Below are 17,045 nucleotides of genomic sequence, written 5' to 3'. Positions count from 1 at the left end.
TTTGCCCCTCTCATAGGTGATGGGAATAAGGGAGGGGAGCCCATGTTTCCTCTTCGGGCTGAGACCGGCCGGGCTCCATGGGTAAAAGCCCGGCCACCAGGCGCTCGTCATTGTGCCTCCTCTCCGGGCCTTGCTCCAGAGTGGGGCTCCAGTGACCCGCGTCTGGGCGAGGGAACACGGAATCCAAAGTACCTGCTCATCATCAGGGTCTTCGGGCTGCTCTTTGTCTGGTCCCTCACCTAGAACCTGTCTCCCTTGGATGGCCCTACGAGGGACATAAAGCCCCAGGAGAGGGCTGCCACCTTATCTGCCATCAAGGAGAGGCACAGAGTCCACATTACTTAAAGTCTAGTGTGAAGGTTCCGATCTGTGGTTTGGGGTGCCATGTCATCTGCTGGTGTTTTCTGAAGTCCGTAATCAGTCCAGGTGTTTTCCAGGAAGTCTAGAGCACTTCATGCTTCCCTCTGCTGACAAGCTGGATGGAGATGCTGATTTTATTTTATTTTCCAGCAGGACTTGGCAAATGGCCACATCCTTAGGTGTGTGCGCGTGCATGTGGACATGTGTGTGTGTGTCTGTGAGCGTGTGTGTGAGCGTTCGTGTTATTGGTCCTGTCTGTCTCTGTGTTGCCCTGCAATGGACTGGCGACATTTTGTTCCAATTGGAAACAGTTTGTTTTTAAATTATCTTTTAAAATCTTTTTCTGCATTTTAAACATGGCTCTTTCAGAGGACTATAATAATGTGTGTTGTTACAGGAAGGAGCTGCTTGAGTGTGGTGCCCTGAATCCAGAAAGAGATCTTTACTTGAGCAAGCTGGCCCTCACCAAATTCCCCAAAAGCCCTGAGACATGGATACATAGGTAAGGTTTTAAGACTCAGATTTCCCCTTTTAAAGTACAGAACAAATGTTCTCGATTATTCCAAATATTTTTGTTGCGCTCACATTTTGAAAGTGAAACCTACAAAAATTGCATATATAAAACCAAACTAAACAGAAACAAAACCTTTTGTGATGAGACTGAAAATACAAATATTTCTCCATGCTCTATTTAAAGAATACAAACAAACAAATTGCACTGTAAGACTGTAAGAAACCTGAATTGAACAGTATATAGTAGAGGTGGGCCAATTAATTGGCCACCGATCACATTTTTGTAAAAAATGTATTTCCGTGAATTGATTGGTGATTGTCGATCATTGTCTCTTGTTGCCAATCACCAAAACCGATCATCTGTATCTCAATTCGGAGCCTGTTTGTACAGCTCATCTCCTAATTCCTTTGCAACAAATCCTAAGCCATGAGGTGTGAAACTGTACGCTCTGAGAGTGAATGGGGACGTTTGCGTGTTGCAACGGACAAATACCTCAGGAGTGAAATGCATCAACACAACACATCTCGGGGATGCTTGTGCTAAAAAAGCACAAGCATTATTGGTCGACTGTGGTGTCAATCAAATGGGGGGCTCTAGGCTGCCCAATAAAGCATCGTGAAGGGTACCGGCAGAACCCTGAGATTTAAACCCTTAAATCTCAGCCCCGGAAAATATAATGGAAAAATGGCAAACGGGCCTTCCGGTGCAGGTTAAGGCGTTAAGGGAACGATTTTTTGCATACTACTTCACCTTTTAAAATGTATGTTGTCGGCTTTACTCACCAATGTGATTTCTGACATCAACATGATTGCTGTGTTGAGGTCTTGTAAAGTCCTGCAACCCACATTACGTTGCTGTACTACCAATTCATGACCGCGCAGACCTGTAGTTAAAAATTCTGCACTGTTAGTACCACCTTCTCATAGTCAACTAAAATTGGGAAAGTTAGGTTTGAACTACCTAGTGACATACCAAATACAATGCTTAGTGGGAGTGCAAAATCCTCATAGGAGCTACAGAACTTCAAATAAACAAAACAATCATGCACCTTAACAAGAAAAGACAGCTAAAAACACTTAGTATGCAAATACTGATTTGGTCTCCGCTGATGAAATTATACACCTGATCCTTGAACATTCCGTGTTTCCCTGCAGACGCTGGGTGTTGCAGCACATCCTGCGTCAGTTTTCTGCTGTTGCCCACAAGACTCAGCAGCAGGTTGAAGCAGAGCAGCCTGATGCAGAGAGGACCCAGTTTTTGGGTCGTCATCTGGATAGATTAATACACCAGGAGATGAAGGTGTGCTCTGACGCTGCTTGTCGCTATCCTAGTAATTATAACGCCTGGTCCCACCGCATCTGGGTACTGCAGCACATGGCTAAAGGCAACATAAAGGTTTGACATTATAAAAAAAATATTACCTCACATTGCACTTTTATTTGCTTAATGTTACTTGTTTATGTCTTCAAAGCAAGTGTTTTATTGCATTGAATGTACGTATGTGTCAACATATAGCTCGTCTTGTCATATTACTTTATACATTTTTATCACTCAATAGCCACTGAAAGATTTTTTTTTGTGTCATGGTTTGAAGATTGCAGCAAATTTACTAAGATGATTTCTTGGATTATAGCTCGTTAATCTAAATAGTAGATTATCCAGCACACAAGCAGATTAATTGAAATCAGCGTCTCCACCGATTGGATTTATGGCTAAAAATAGCAGAGTATTTTTAGCATAGCAGTGAACATTTGCTGCTAACAACAGTCTCCTGCTGTTAACTCTGCATGTAATCTGCCTTTATTGTATTATTTTCTCACAGGTTTTCCATGATGAACTGTCATCTGTGCATCCATGGGTCTCCATGCACGTATCTGATCACAGTGGGTTTCACTACCGGCAGTTCCTTCTCAAGGAGTTACTGAACACTGAACTGAGCCAGTCTTTGTCTTCTGATTCTGCTAGCACAGTCTTTTGTCCATCCCAGCATCAGAGCAATTCAGTCCATAGCACCTGTCCTCAGGCTAATGGTGAGCTGTCATTGGCTGATGCAGCCTGTGGGGATAGGATCACTACAGTATTTAAACTTTTTTACCAGGAGACTAAACTGTGCTCTGACCTGATTCAGTCTTTTCCAGGACATGAAACACTCTGGAGTCACAGGTGAGCTTTCATAATTTGAATATATTCTTTCTGATTTGAATACCCATTGCTGCAGGAAATAATAGAGAATACTTTTGGAAATACAATTTTTTAAAATTTTTTGTGTATTTAGTTCTGGATTATCATTTTGCTCTATGGGGCAGCTTATGCACTTCTGAAAATAAATAACTTTTTGTTTTTGATGAGTGTTGAAACCATGTTTTTCTGAAACTAGGTCTTAATTCACATGTAGAAAGAGTTTTGACAACCATTTATTCACACTCATTCAGACCAGATGTTGAATATTTGTCTATACACAACTCATTGTTGTGTTCAAGAAACCAGTCTGAGATGATTCGCGCTTGATGACATGGCGTGTTATCCTACTGGAAGCATCCATCAGAAGATGGTACACTGTGGTCATAAAGGAATGGACATGGTCAGCAACAATACTCAGGTAGACTGTGGCGTTGATATGATGCTCAATTGGTACTAATTGGCACCACCATCACCAGCCTGAACTCTTGATACAAGGCAGCATGGATTCATGCTTTCGTGTTGTTGACACCAAATTCTGACCCTGCCATCTGAATGTCACAGCAGATATCGACCTCTGGCATCAACAAGGCTTTTGGACCCACAGAACAGCCACACACGGAATATTTTCTCATTTTCTGACCATTCTCTGTAAACCCTAGAGATGGTTGTGTGTGAAAATCCCTGTAGATCAGCAGTTTTTGAAATACACAGACCAGCCCGTCTGGCACCAATAACTATGCCACGTTCAAAGTCACTTAAATCTCCTTTCTTCCCCATTCTGATGCCTGCTTTGAACAGCAGTAGATCGTCTTGGCCACATCTACATGCATTGAGTTGCTGCCATGTGATTGGCTGATATGACATATGCATTAAAGAGCAGGTGTACCAAATAAAATGCGCTGTGAATGTAAAATCAGTAATAAATTGCAGTAATAATGATTTTCTCTCTTCTAGGCGGCATGTGTACTACTTATGGCACCACTGGAGGCAGGATCAAGATCTCTCCACTGATGGCAGAGAGAATGATTTGAAGCCTATCAGTATCAATGAGCCAGGTGGCAGCCAGGGGATGAGAGTGGACAGACATAAACATGTTAGTGTTCCTATGGAAGTGGATAGGGTGTCCTTGCCTGACCATGACAGCAAGCGTCTAAGGAGAGGAATCCTTCTGCCCAACCTTCTGACCCTACAAAATGAACACACCTTTGTTAACAGCATACTGAAAAGTTGCTGTAATGCTGAGCAGAACAACTATGCTGTGGCATACAAAAAGTGGTTAGATACTGTCATTAGTGCACAGTCTTTAGACATATAAGATTTAGGCCCATACATTCAACACTAAAGTGGCCTTTAGATACTGATTTAGGAATAACTTACTTACCTGTAGTTATAATTAAAATGAGGTGTATACCAACATGGAGTTACTTTCAGAACTATCTGCCATGAGGAGGCAGTATGCAAGATGAGTTTGAGGGTATTCTTCAGAAGTCCTGTTTGAGTGTGATCTGAGCCACTTAGTCTGTCTGTTTGTGTCTGACAGCAAATTGTCTTTTTTTCTTTGTCTACCCAGGCCTTAGATCAAATTTCTGTTTCTCTTCATATGTGTAAGCAAAAATTATGTGAAGTTGTTTGTGTAGCAGAATCGAATCAGATGAGAAAGTGGACGAAGAAGAGTTGGTTTTACTAAGTCGTTAGACAGGAGAGCGTGAAGTTTTAAAATAGCCAAGTGGAACGAAAAAGTAAAATAATGAAATGAATTGTTAAGTTTTTGCAATTTTTTTTTTCATGTTAAATAGACTACTGGAAGCGGTATCACCTGGAATTTTTTTCTGTTAATTTTCAGCTTTTCACGCTGTATAAATGTGACATAAAATATTGCATACACGTTTTTGACCTTGAACATTTTACTAATGTATTACAATATATTCTTTGGTTTGTTTTTTTAATAGTGGTAAACATAATGGTAAAGTCATGTTAAAGAGCTTACAATAAAAGTTTACCCACTTGTAATTTTAGTTTGCTTGAGGGGATTTTTTGATTAAACCAACTCAAGATACTAGTCACTGTGATGTGGGAGAAACATGATATATGGTTTTCATTATGTAAAATCTGAACAGTGATGGGTAAATGATGGCTGTACGCTCTGAGAGTGAATGGGGACGTTTGCGTGTTGCAACGGACAAATACCTCAGGAGTGAAACACGTCAAAATGCATCAACACAACACATCTCGGGACATGGCAAACCCATGGCATTTCGACCCATGGCAAAATTGTATCAACACTGTGTCACTGAATACTGACACCTGCTAGACATTAAAAATCCCTACAGGCTACATAGTTGACAGACAGATTTGATGACCTGGTCTAAACAATAAGTCATTGTATATTTTATATTGTATTATGCCACATCTTCAGTTAAATTTAAAATATATTTGATATTATTAGATTCAGTCAATAAATAACATGTATCATAAAGTGAAACTGTAAGTGAACATGTTTGGAATGAAGATGCTTGTGAACTTTGGGGGTTTTTTCACAAATTTTTATTCAAAAAAAATATATCAGTTTTTCCAGCATTTTGACATTTAGTCTGCTTTTTTGACACAAATTATCCTGCTGTAGAAAAAATGAAGTAAACAATACATTTATATGAAATGGTATATAAAAAGCAATTGAGTAATTTGTAGAATGGCTGTATGCATCCTAGGTATATCTGGGCTCCATTCTGATGCCATATGCCTCAGCACTATGAGGAGGTTAACCCATAACCCTAACCCTGGCTGTCTTATTTATTTAAATAAGACAGTTCTGTCAAACATATGCAACACTTAACCTGCAGAACATTATATGAAAGTAAACTAAGAGTCAATTTGAGCAGAATTTGGATTCAGATAGTGTTGGAGCTATTTATTCTTTATTTCTTTATGCATTTGAATTTTGTTAGTTTATTCTTAAGCTTCTATTTTTTGTATTATTTACAGAGTTTATTTGCAGGTTAATAATTATTTATTTTATTTATGTTTTATTTTATTTCTTTTTTTGGTTTTCTTTCTAAGTCAGACAGGAAGTAATGTGGGTCAGTCCACTTTCTTTAGATGTAGGGGCCTGGTAAAGGACCATTAGGCATTTGGGTTTGGGGTTTTTACCAGTACAAGAGAGATAGACAGGAACAAAGGAAAGTTTAAAAGTTGTAATTGCTTGCTGAAAAGGAAAATAAAACAACCAAGACAGTTTGGACATTAAATTTATTTTGCCTGTGTGAAGAATCTCGACCCCAGAGCCTTATAATGGCTGATGAAACTTTTTATTGGATGTTTGGTTTGACAAACAATCGCCACTCCAGATCAAGTAGAAAACTGAAAAGAACCGAATGAACGACAACGAAGGGACAACCGATACCTTATTTTCTGATGTAAGATCAAAATGGTCCAAATGTACAAAACCTTTCGTTTGACTTGAGGAATGAATTCAGGTGATGTGCTAATTTTCCTAATCCAATCTTACATTTTGTGCATTGAGCTGGGGAGGGGAAAAAAATCCAACACTAAAAGAATTTGACCCATTTTTTTGCCACACTTCTTCAGGCATTTGCAACAAAAAGAAGTAAAATTGTAGGCAAAGTTTAAAAGAAGATTCAGGACTTTCTGCAGAGTTGGTCATGTTTCAGTGAATGCAGACTTGCATCATCCACCAAAACCATGTATCTTTAACGTAATGTTAAAGCCAGAGTAACTTCAAAATTAGAATAATACTAGTTTCTATTTTACAAAATAAATAAATAATACTACAAATGTCAGCATTAATGGATGTTTTCCACATTATGTAAAGATGCTAAAAATTATGGACTGTGATGGGACTCGCACCCTCCAGAGTCATGATCAGTGGTAGAAGTACAAACCCAGAAGCAGAGGCAGAAGCTGAGTTGGTGGTTTTTATGAATAATCATAGAAAATACAAAGTCCAGACAGCACAGGTGAGTAACAGTGATGGGCCATGTGAAGCCAGACTTCGAGGCATGAACCGAGTAAAAAGGGGGCGTGTCAGATGAAGCACTGTTTTCGATGCTTGTGTTGTCTTGCTGAAAAACCACGTGACTGGCAACAAACGACGCCTCACATTGCATAGGTCACTGACTCCTTCATTTTGCGTGTCGGTTTTCAAAGTAAAAGCGTGATGGTTCGATTATTGTATTTGATCGCATCAGAGGAATATTTGTCTTCAGTAGTGGCCAAAATAAAAAGAACCCTGACCAACACAGTGCATGTTTATTAATGGTTTTGCTGATCGCACTCATCAAAATGGAATGTTTATTACCATTTTTCTCAATTGTTGATTATGGTCTATTTTATTACTTTATATTTTATATGTAAAGTACTTTGAAACTGCATTGTTGCTGAACTGTGCTACACAAATAAACTTGATTAAAATGGAGCCAGCAAGAAGAAAAAAATCTGGCAGATTCTTAAGTAAAAATAATGAACCCCTTCACCTCCAAAATGCTCACCTTCGTGAAATTTCCACTGTTTCTTTGTTCTGCAAAGATATATCAGTCTTGCACAGCAGAAACAGACTTAAAGTTGTTGGAAGAGTCAAATAAATTCTGGCTTGATGAATAAAAATATAAGAGCTCAGAGAGTCAATCCAAGAAACAGAGAATTTTTGAAAAATTTCAGTTTTTGAGGGGGCAAATCAATACTCACAGAATACTGTCTACCCCAACAAACACTGCACTCTGAATACACTAAAACAAATGTCTTGTCAAATCAGTCGATGACAAAAAAAAAAAACACTGACAGTCAGCATATACCAGGATCAGTTACAAATACCTTTATTAACTAGAGATTAGTTAAATAGGATTTAATTGACTTTTCTGTCACTAAACATGAGTTTGATAAAAAAAAAAAAAACTTTGTGACAATATTGCATTTACTAATTTTTTTAAGTACATCTGAGTGACAAGGTTGCCACAGTTTTCAACAACAAATGTCAGAGAGAGAAATGAATGAACCACCGAATGATGAACCTTTGGGCAAAGGAAAGGGCTGGGAAGCTTCAGTTCTTCACAAGGCTTCATTTGGCCATCACTAGTGAGCAATGGCAAAATAACTCAAACACTGGTAAAAGATGACAAAACACAAGACAAGGATCTGGCAAGTTGTGAGTAACAATGAGGAGGTAAATACTGTGAGGTTGACTGAAAACAAAGGAGCTGGCTTAATGAGAAAACTGGTGGAGGTATGAAAAGTTGGCAGAGCAGCTGACTGTGGGGGTGGAGTTAAGAAAATACTTCTAATACTAAAGAAACACTGAAACTAAAGAAACCTAAACAAGAAGCAAAAAAGACCTGAAACCTAAACAGAAACAGGGCCAATCTAACAATAAGAACGTAGAGCTAGGATAAGCTGAAAAATAAACAGCTAGAAATACTTCAGCGGGGCTGAACGAGGAAAAGCAAGAACAATCTAACCAAAACAAATTACATTCAAATAATAAAACTAAAATGACAATAAAAGGTGAAACTAAAGTGAACTAAAATAATAATAAAGATGCAAGAGTAAACCCAAACCCAAAAACTGACAGGAAAACCCTCTTTCTCTCACAATGACCACAGATAAGCAGCAGCCACCCCTGACCTGCAAGGATAAAGCAGGATTTACTCGATGAATGGATAAATGAGCGTTTTTTAAATAAATTACAGGTTAATGGGGACAAAATTGAATTGCCTTTTGTTTTTCCTGCACATTATTTGTGAAAACATTAATTTTGACGTTTATTTGATTGATATACTATGTACTATGTTCATAAAGCAATCAAAAATAATATAATAATACGAAGGAAACACCTTTAGTATCAACGAGCAGTAGGCTACTTGAAGCATGGAGATGCAATCCGCAGTTTTGATCCGCATCATAAAGACAGAGCGCAGCCCCCCCTCAGCCCCCCCTCCAGCCGCGTGTTGATGAACCGCTGCACACTGATAACGATCCTCCTGACAGCTGGTGAGTTTCTCCAAAAATCTACTGAAATTCGTTCACTGTTTAATAGACCTAAATCTGTGAATATCCTACTAAGCTGCGCTCTTTGAGAAGCGTTGCTGATTATCGGAGCAGTTACAGAAAAATATTCGCTGGCTTTCCGAAGAGAGTCTGTCCTCAGATCCAAACTGGCTGCAAAGCTAGAACATCCTATTCACGATGACCAGCTGCTTTCCTTCATGTCCTTCTACGACATCCTTCTTGGATGAATCGGCCTCAAGCTTTGTTATTGCCAGGCGTAGCTTCCGCAATCCTGACTAGTTTAGTTTTCATAGATGCAGTTTCAGATAACTAACCCAATGTCTCTAGCTATCCCGACAGACAGACAGACAGACAGACAGACAGACAGATCTAATGTTGGTACTGAAAGACTGTGTGATGCTATGGTTTTAAACCAGCTAAGGTTATGGGTTGTCTTTAATGCCAAGAAATATGCTTACGTGTCTATGTGTGCTCTAGTGTGTTTTTTGTATTGCAATGTGTCTGTTACCTGCATTGTGGTGATAAAAATCTTGGTGGGGCTGATGTGCCAATGTATTTCCCCTATTTGCTTAAAATAAGAATTAAAAAATGAATAAGCAAGCTGGTGTGTATCAAAGGTGTGAATAATAAACTCTAAGATGTGACTGAACCAGTCTTTCAAAACATTTCATCACCAGAGGGGTGAGAGCCACTAGTTGGTAGTCGTTTAGGCAAGTGATATGTGATTTTCTTTTTTGGAATAGAAACAATGGTGGAGGATTTCAGGCAGAATGGGACTCTGTCCTGAGACAGGGACAAATGTAAGATCTTAGTAAAACAGAAATAAACAAAATCCCCAAACCCCAGAGTCCAGGCAGTCTGGACAAATATTATCCATTCATTAGTTGTGAACTCACATTTTTGCTAAGTACTTTTCTTCAGCTGTTAAAAGGAAAACAAAGGCCAATTGAAAGAATTGTACCTTTTTAAGAGATTTATTTTAAAACCCTTCTTTGGCTGCCACTTTTAATATTAAATTACATTTTTTAAAAACTATTTTTGGGTCATGCCCCCAGTTTTCTTGCATCTTTAATTTGACACAATGTCACTTGGTCTTGCTTCTAAATAAGTAAATTCTATTTCTTTTTTTTTTTTCTTTAGCAGTTTTTGTTGCTCTAGTGGCCTTTATTTGAAATGGTCACACAGAAAAGTGGAAAATGAGAGTGGAAGACATGTGGCAAAGGTAAGCAGGCCGGAAATCAAACCTGCAATGGTCTCAGGCCTCCTTACGTAGGTTGTGCTTTACCTCTGCACCATCACAACACCACTGGCACTTCTATTTCTAAATCATAACAAATACTTTAAATATGAAGATGCACCAGGCTGGCTCAAGTCAGACATTAAAATGTCATTCAGTAAATTTATTTTTCCATTTTTTTTGACTAAAACAGGAAGTTGGCATTTAATCATGTGATCTAAAATCATTCCAACAAAGCACCCATAGCCTCCCCTTAATCCACAAATCATCAACTTGTGTTAGCTAGATGTTTGTCTACTCTGGACTAGTTAGTCAGAGTCATTTGTTCTGCTGGTGGGGTTGTTGGTTGATTATTTCAGAATTCACAGGTATAAAACTGTTGTAAGAGGTGCAGCAGGACACGCAGTGGATGAAAGATTTACTTGGGTGTTCTATAAAATCAATGTCTTGATTATTGTGTTGTATCTGAAAATGTTCTCTCCTTTCTCTTTTGCAGTTGTTGTTCAGATGTCTTTGAGTTGTGTGGTGAATTTTTTTCCACACCATTAAGTCCACCAAATACCAAAAAACTACCACAAATCAAAACTTGACGAGGTAACAATGGAAGACATGGACACTAGACCTTGTCATCAGAACATGTGCCAAAATGGCCAATACTGTAACCTGGGCAACCAAGAGAAATGCATTAGATGTGCAGAAAGTAATGGTGGAAGACTTAGGGTTCCTGATCAGTGCAGACCACAGAAGGCAGACATGGACCTCCAAACTTCTCAATCACAGATGACTTATCCTGTCACCAGATCAGCAGAGAGCTCTTATTGTAGGCAAGGAGAGAGTAAAGCCCAGATGAAAGATGAGTGGGAGAAGCAATCATTGTGGCAACTGGGAGAGGCAGAGAGATCTCCCTATACACAGCAGACAACTAGTGGTTGGGGGTTAATGTCAGTAAATGAGGAACAATCAGTGTTAAAAAACCAGGTGGGGACCCATGTCTCCCAGGAACAATGTAGAAAAAAAAAAACAGAGAAAGCACTTTGGCTGAACAGCAACATCCTTGTTCACCTAATGACACCCCCTCTCAATGTCTGTCTCTGACATGTAAACCCATGCGAGACGGTCAAGATTCTGAAAGACCAAATGAAACAGATGAGATGCTGAATGCTGACTACACTGGCAACGTCTATTCCAAACCAGTTAGCTACTTTGTTGGCCAAGCTATTTGTGCAGCCAATGAAAACTCAGAAAATGTAAATACTGACTTGTATGAGACCTATTCATTCTCTGACCAAGTTTATGCAGAAATCTGTGATGTTCCAGCTTCACTTTTTCCAACTCTTTCAAATGATAAACAATCTATAAATCAGCAAAAAACCAGCATTCAGCATTTGCAAAGTAAAGAGAGAGATAGGAATCACCATTTGAAGGAGGCTGTTGGCTCAAGATTGCGTCACTACACCCAGCGCTCAGATGGCGAGTCAGACAGTCCAGAAAAGGAGGCAGAGTTTGCCCAGTACCGAAGCTCTGATAGCTTTGACCTGGTTGAGGAAAATAAACAATCTGTAGCTGAGGTCAACCAAAGTCTAGGCCCTCAAAATCTTGGAAGTAAAGCAAAAGCTAAAAAACCGCCACTGAAAGATCATTCTGAACCTGCAACTCAAATCAGTTCAAACAAAACCTGCGAAGCTGCAAGCCGGGAGGACTCAGTCACCCGCCAGGTTCTGAATTGTTCTGATGAGACTTTATCAATGAAGAATAGTCAGGAGAAGGCAGATGTTATCTCTTTGGTCATTAAGGACATTAGGGAGGCTATTCAAGAAGTGAAGACAAGAACTATAAGATCCCCTTATACACCGGACGAACCAAAGGAACCAGTTTGGGTGATGAGACAGGATTTGAGTTCAAATACAGAGTATGATTTCCAGCCATGTCCTGGGGACAATGTAAGTACAAAGCTTTGATTTACACTGCACATGATTATTTGAATTATGTTAACAGTTAACTTTAAGTTGAGGGTTCTTACACTCAGGGTAAATCAAGTGACTATCATTCAAGATGTGTGAGAAACAGCTGTAGGAAGAAAGAGGATTGATTTACATATTTTTTCTTTTGGTGAATTCCCATCTAACACAAAACATCCATTTTCCTCTGGTTTTCATTGTAAGCAATGCCTCAGGATTCAGTATGTCAGTGATCTGATGGCAAGTATCAGAACACTGACCTGCATCCTGTCATAGATTAATAGGTGTAATGCATTACATTCACACAAAGATGTAGAAAGGACAGGGCACCATCACTCATAACCAGTTTTCTGTTGTAATCTTTACAGAACTAAAAGTTAATTTAAAAAAATTACTCAAGTAAGAGTCAAACATAATTGGTATTCAAACATGCATCTCAAATAAAAAGGTCAACACCTTCAACATAACCACATCTGACTTAATTTGTAAAAATTATGTAATCAGACAGACAAAAATAAAAATTATGATTGCATATATGGTATCTCAAGGAAAAAATATCATTACAAACTAACAAATTCAGTCACAACATATAAGGCATACTGTAGTGTAGAGTGTCCTTGACCTGAGCAGATAATGAAAGTAGAAGAAATGAACTCATACATGTAGATAAAAAAGAAGTCACAGAGTTACATCAACTGTTTGACAATTGTTGGATAAAGACATTTGTTGTTAATTTGTAATAATAATAATAATAATAATAAATAATAATAATAATAATAATAACAATAAAGGTTTAAAGAATAGATTATGATTTATCATTTTAAGAAACTATTTCTATTAAAACATTCTGTGAAAAACAGAACTGATAAATTTTCTGTCCAGTATCCTCACAAAGTATAACTGAGTTCTGAAAGCAGTTACTGCTTCTATGGGCAGGCCCCAATTATTTGTACTTCTGTTAAATCCAAATTAAATCATCAGTTTGTAGATCTAAAAGCACAATGTAATGCTGATCACATTTAGAATTGGCCCAAAACATAAATGAACTAAAAGAATATCAATGCGGTTAAATCTGATTTAATGGTTTACATTGATATTCATTGCATATGAATTGAAGGCATAACTTCCCAAAGGACTGGTGTGGACATCTCCCCCAACTTTGGAATGTAGGGGACAGTCTCCACCAATCTTTCTTAAACTGTTTTTTTTTTCTTTATGTGTCTGCATGTATACTTACTATTAATTTCGGCATGACTGGCACCGTAAAAGATCAATTATCTTATGAAAAACCATATTTTTTCATTTTCTTAAGGACGTAGAGCTAATTACATGACATAAACAATACTTTTATACATTATAAATTATATCTATACTGTATATTCATCAATTATTATAGGAAAAGAAGATGTAATCAGACAAAAATAAAAATCAACATGATTAACTATTAGAAAAATTTCATTTATATTTGCAATATGCAATGTATGCATAAGAAATTTAATTGAGCAAAAGTCAATAAAAAACAAATGAATTAGATTCAGAAGAATAACTACCCAGATTGTTACAAGCAGGGTTGTTAAACAGATACAAGCAAAAATTCACATCGTCATTTTTACGGTGCCATGTATATTATTCTGAGAGACTTTTTGATGGTAAAGTCTTATATATAGGTAAAAATAAGATGAAACTATTTAGTTTATCAATGTGAAAATGTTCCTTTGACTCTAAAACAACAAATTATATTCATAGAATCACATTATCAACAATTTGTGAATAGAGAAAAACTTTTAGCAAGATATAGATAAATGTTATCATTTAGTTTAGTTAAGAATAATTATTGCACCAACAATAGATGACTAATAAATGTTCTTAGTTACCAGAAGAAAACAGTTACATCTACATGTGAGCTTAGAGGTTCAAACTGATGGAGATGATGGATGCTCTCTGATCAAATATTTCTTGCCGTCTTTCATGTTCTTTCAGTTGAAACAGAGTTGTTTTTGATTTCACCTGCTGTCATACCTGTCATTGAAAGTTTGCTTAAAAGATTAGTTAGTCTGCAGCTCATGAGACCAAACCAGCTGAGGAGGTGAAAAGTTAAAACTTGAATTAAAATGTTGTTTTAACTTGAATGTTAAATTTTAACATTTCAACTCAACAACCTCTACCTTTCTAGAGGTAGAGGTTGTTAATGTGTTTTAACATTACACATTAATGTTAAAACTTACACAACCTCAAGTTGGGTAATCCCAAGATCATTAGATCTTCTTAAAAGATAGGGTCTCTGAGAACAATTCTTAAAGACAGCCTACAGTGTTTTCAGCAAAGTTGAGCTGACTGTCAAGGAACGACACAAGGAATTTAAAATTTGCCACAGTTTCAACAGGTTGGCCATCAAATGAAACTGGAATCCCTTTCAGGTTTTGTTTATCTCATTTAATTAACTCTACTTCCTTAAGAAAATGAAAAAATATGGTGTTTTATAAGATAATTTATCTTTCGCTTTGCCAGTAATGCCTAAATTAATAGTAAATAATAAATACTGGTGGTATTCTGATTTAGTGATGTAATTAAGTGAGTTGTGTTACCACCCCACACCACTAGAGACAGTACCAGGCCCGAAAAGATGCAACTAAGGAGCAGATTTAGAAGTACACCGGAAGCTACAGAATTTGTTAAAAACTGTGAGCTGCGCTGAAGTAAATACAAGAGAGAAGTTGAAATACTGAAACTCCTTCCTGAAGGTGAAAATATCACAGATTTCAAAAGAAAATAAAAACGGGAGACCACGGATAATATAAGAAATGGCGCCCCCTTCACTTCTGGAGTGCAATGGTCCCATTTCCAAATAAGGTAGGAGACTGATAGTGGTATGTCCCCGCCCCTTTCTGTTTGCTGCATCGATGTCCTCCATAAATCTGGGAGCTCGGGAAGCGTGAAATACTCACGCACTCGTAATCTGACAAAGGGAATTTTTTTATATTAATTGTCAACACTAAGACAACAAGATAACAAGGTCCAAAGGGATCACATTTCACAGACCAGTAAAAAGCTTTAATTAAAAAAAAAAAAAAAAAAAAAAAAAAAAAAAAAAAAAAAAATATATATATATATATATATATATATATATATATATATATATATATATATATATATATATATATATATACATATATATATATATAAGCTTTAATAAAAAATATATATATATATATATATATTTTTTTTTAATTAAAGCTTTTTACTGGTCTGTGAAATGTGATCCCTTTGGACCTTGTTATTGTTGTGATCTTGTGTTGTGACTTTGGATATTCCCTTTGTCAGATTACGAGTGCGTGAGTATTTCACGCTTCCCGAGCTCCCAGATTTAGTATATATATATATAGATATATATATATATATATATATATATATAGCAGCAGGTTAGCTATGCTAGCTTAACTTTCATCACCTTAACATGGACACCTGTTGCGCAATATTTCAGTTCAATTAGGCCTACCATAAAATTAAGGTGACCCACACACATTTTCTGCTTTCAGGAGAGCAGATGTTTAAAGTCAGAATCATTTGCAAAAAATGTGCGACGCAATATTTTACGCATAAGTCGGCATGTGTAAAAATGAACTTTGCGTCAAAGTTTGTGTAAATATGCGCACACTCTTTCGCTGGCGTGAAAATGTGCAAACATTTTCTTTGAACAATATCAAACTACAAACCGTCAAAACTGACTACATTCAGTTATTTAGACCAAAAAGGCTTCAGACCCGATGTTTTTTAAAAATTCTTATTTTAATATTTTATTATTTAAACGTAAACAATGAAACTGAACCACATTTGTCCTCAGATAATAACGTAACACGCACACAAAATAAAGAAAATACAAATAAAAGGATATGAAAACCTCACTAGAATGTAAGTAGTACTTTTCCTCAGTGTTTGTCTCATAAAGATGTAACACATCGATGTAACACATCGGTCTGTGCATCTATTTGAATGAAAAAGAAAACAGGGTTGGATCAGCAGATTAACTCCAGTCGGGTCATGTTGGATTATTTTTAAGGTGATCTGCTATATCAGAAGCTGCATAAAAGGGAGCAGCTAACTGTGGAGCTTTGGCTCTGATGGAGAACATCAGAGCCAATGGAAGGATTCAGAGGAGCCATGTACGATCAGAGATCGTATTGATCTGCTGGGAAATGATGATGTTTCATTAGTGTTTAGATTCATCCAGACTGATCATCCTGGATATCTGAGCAAAACTTTAAAAAGGAGCCGTGCGCAGAGGTTGGTGCAAAATTCGGTTCCCCTGTGAAAATCTGCCCCCCTGTGTCGGGAGCGCGCATTGCAGCCAGAGAGGCGAATGAGGCGGATCTGATCATTTTCACGTCGCTTCTGATCGATTTCTCGGTAAAAACAACTCATATAATTCAGTTTAATTGGCAACTTTTGTTTAAAAAAATTGTAAAATAAAATATAAATGAGGTCTTCTGATGCTGTTTTGTGTTATTTTAAATGCCAAGAGAATCGCTCTTTTTCCAACTTTTCTCACTTAAGCCTGGCAGAAATAGAAGTCAGGCACCAAACACAGTTTTCCAACACGTAGTGTGTATTTAAAATTTTTGAGAATTTGGAAACAGTTGCTCTTCATTCCCCAAAGTTATGGGGAAGGAGAAGAGAGAATGGATAATTCAGCTGCCTGAAATAATCTGTTTTCCTCCATAATATGGAAACAACTTTTACCAGCAAGTTTTTTTCTGTTTATTCTTCTCCTCATCAACAA

General features: G+C 37.4%; 2 protein-coding genes across 3 annotated transcripts in view; both read left to right on the top strand.

The window, feature by feature from the left end:
* The window catches only part of LOC129355333 (protein prenyltransferase alpha subunit repeat-containing protein 1-like), a 9,660-nt gene extending 4,590 nt beyond the window's left edge, over positions 1-5,070 (top strand). Inside the window, exons 4-8 of one of the 2 annotated variants that reach the window (XM_055024845.1) lie at positions 758-862; positions 2,029-2,269; positions 2,697-2,904; positions 3,003-3,037; positions 4,010-4,122. In XM_055024845.1, coding sequence (XP_054880820.1) covers positions 758-862; positions 2,029-2,269; positions 2,697-2,904; positions 3,003-3,019 — 571 coding nt within the window. In that variant the 3' untranslated portion in view covers positions 3,020-3,037; positions 4,010-4,122. Of the gene's footprint in view, positions 1-757; positions 863-2,028; positions 2,270-2,696; positions 3,038-4,009 lie in introns of both variants that reach the window. The other variant, XM_055024844.1, reaches the window with a different exon arrangement.
* A 3,924-nt stretch (positions 5,071-8,994) lies between these two features.
* LOC129355316 (amyloid-beta A4 precursor protein-binding family A member 1-like) overlaps positions 8,995-17,045 on the top strand; it is a 33,662-nt gene continuing 25,611 nt past the window's right edge. Inside the window, 3 exon segments of the mRNA XM_055024821.1 lie at positions 8,995-9,055; positions 10,807-11,325; positions 11,328-12,250. Coding sequence (XP_054880796.1) covers positions 10,911-11,325; positions 11,328-12,250 — 1,338 coding nt within the window. The 5' untranslated portion in view covers positions 8,995-9,055; positions 10,807-10,910.

The sequence above is a fragment of the Poeciliopsis prolifica genome, unplaced genomic scaffold (genome assembly GCF_027474105.1).
Source record: "Poeciliopsis prolifica strain line A6 unplaced genomic scaffold, Auburn_PproV2 SCAFFOLD130, whole genome shotgun sequence".
Taxonomy (NCBI): Eukaryota; Metazoa; Chordata; class Actinopteri; order Cyprinodontiformes; family Poeciliidae; genus Poeciliopsis; species Poeciliopsis prolifica.
The sequence above is the reverse complement of the archived record's forward strand: the minus strand, read 5'-3'. Positions and strand labels throughout refer to the sequence as shown.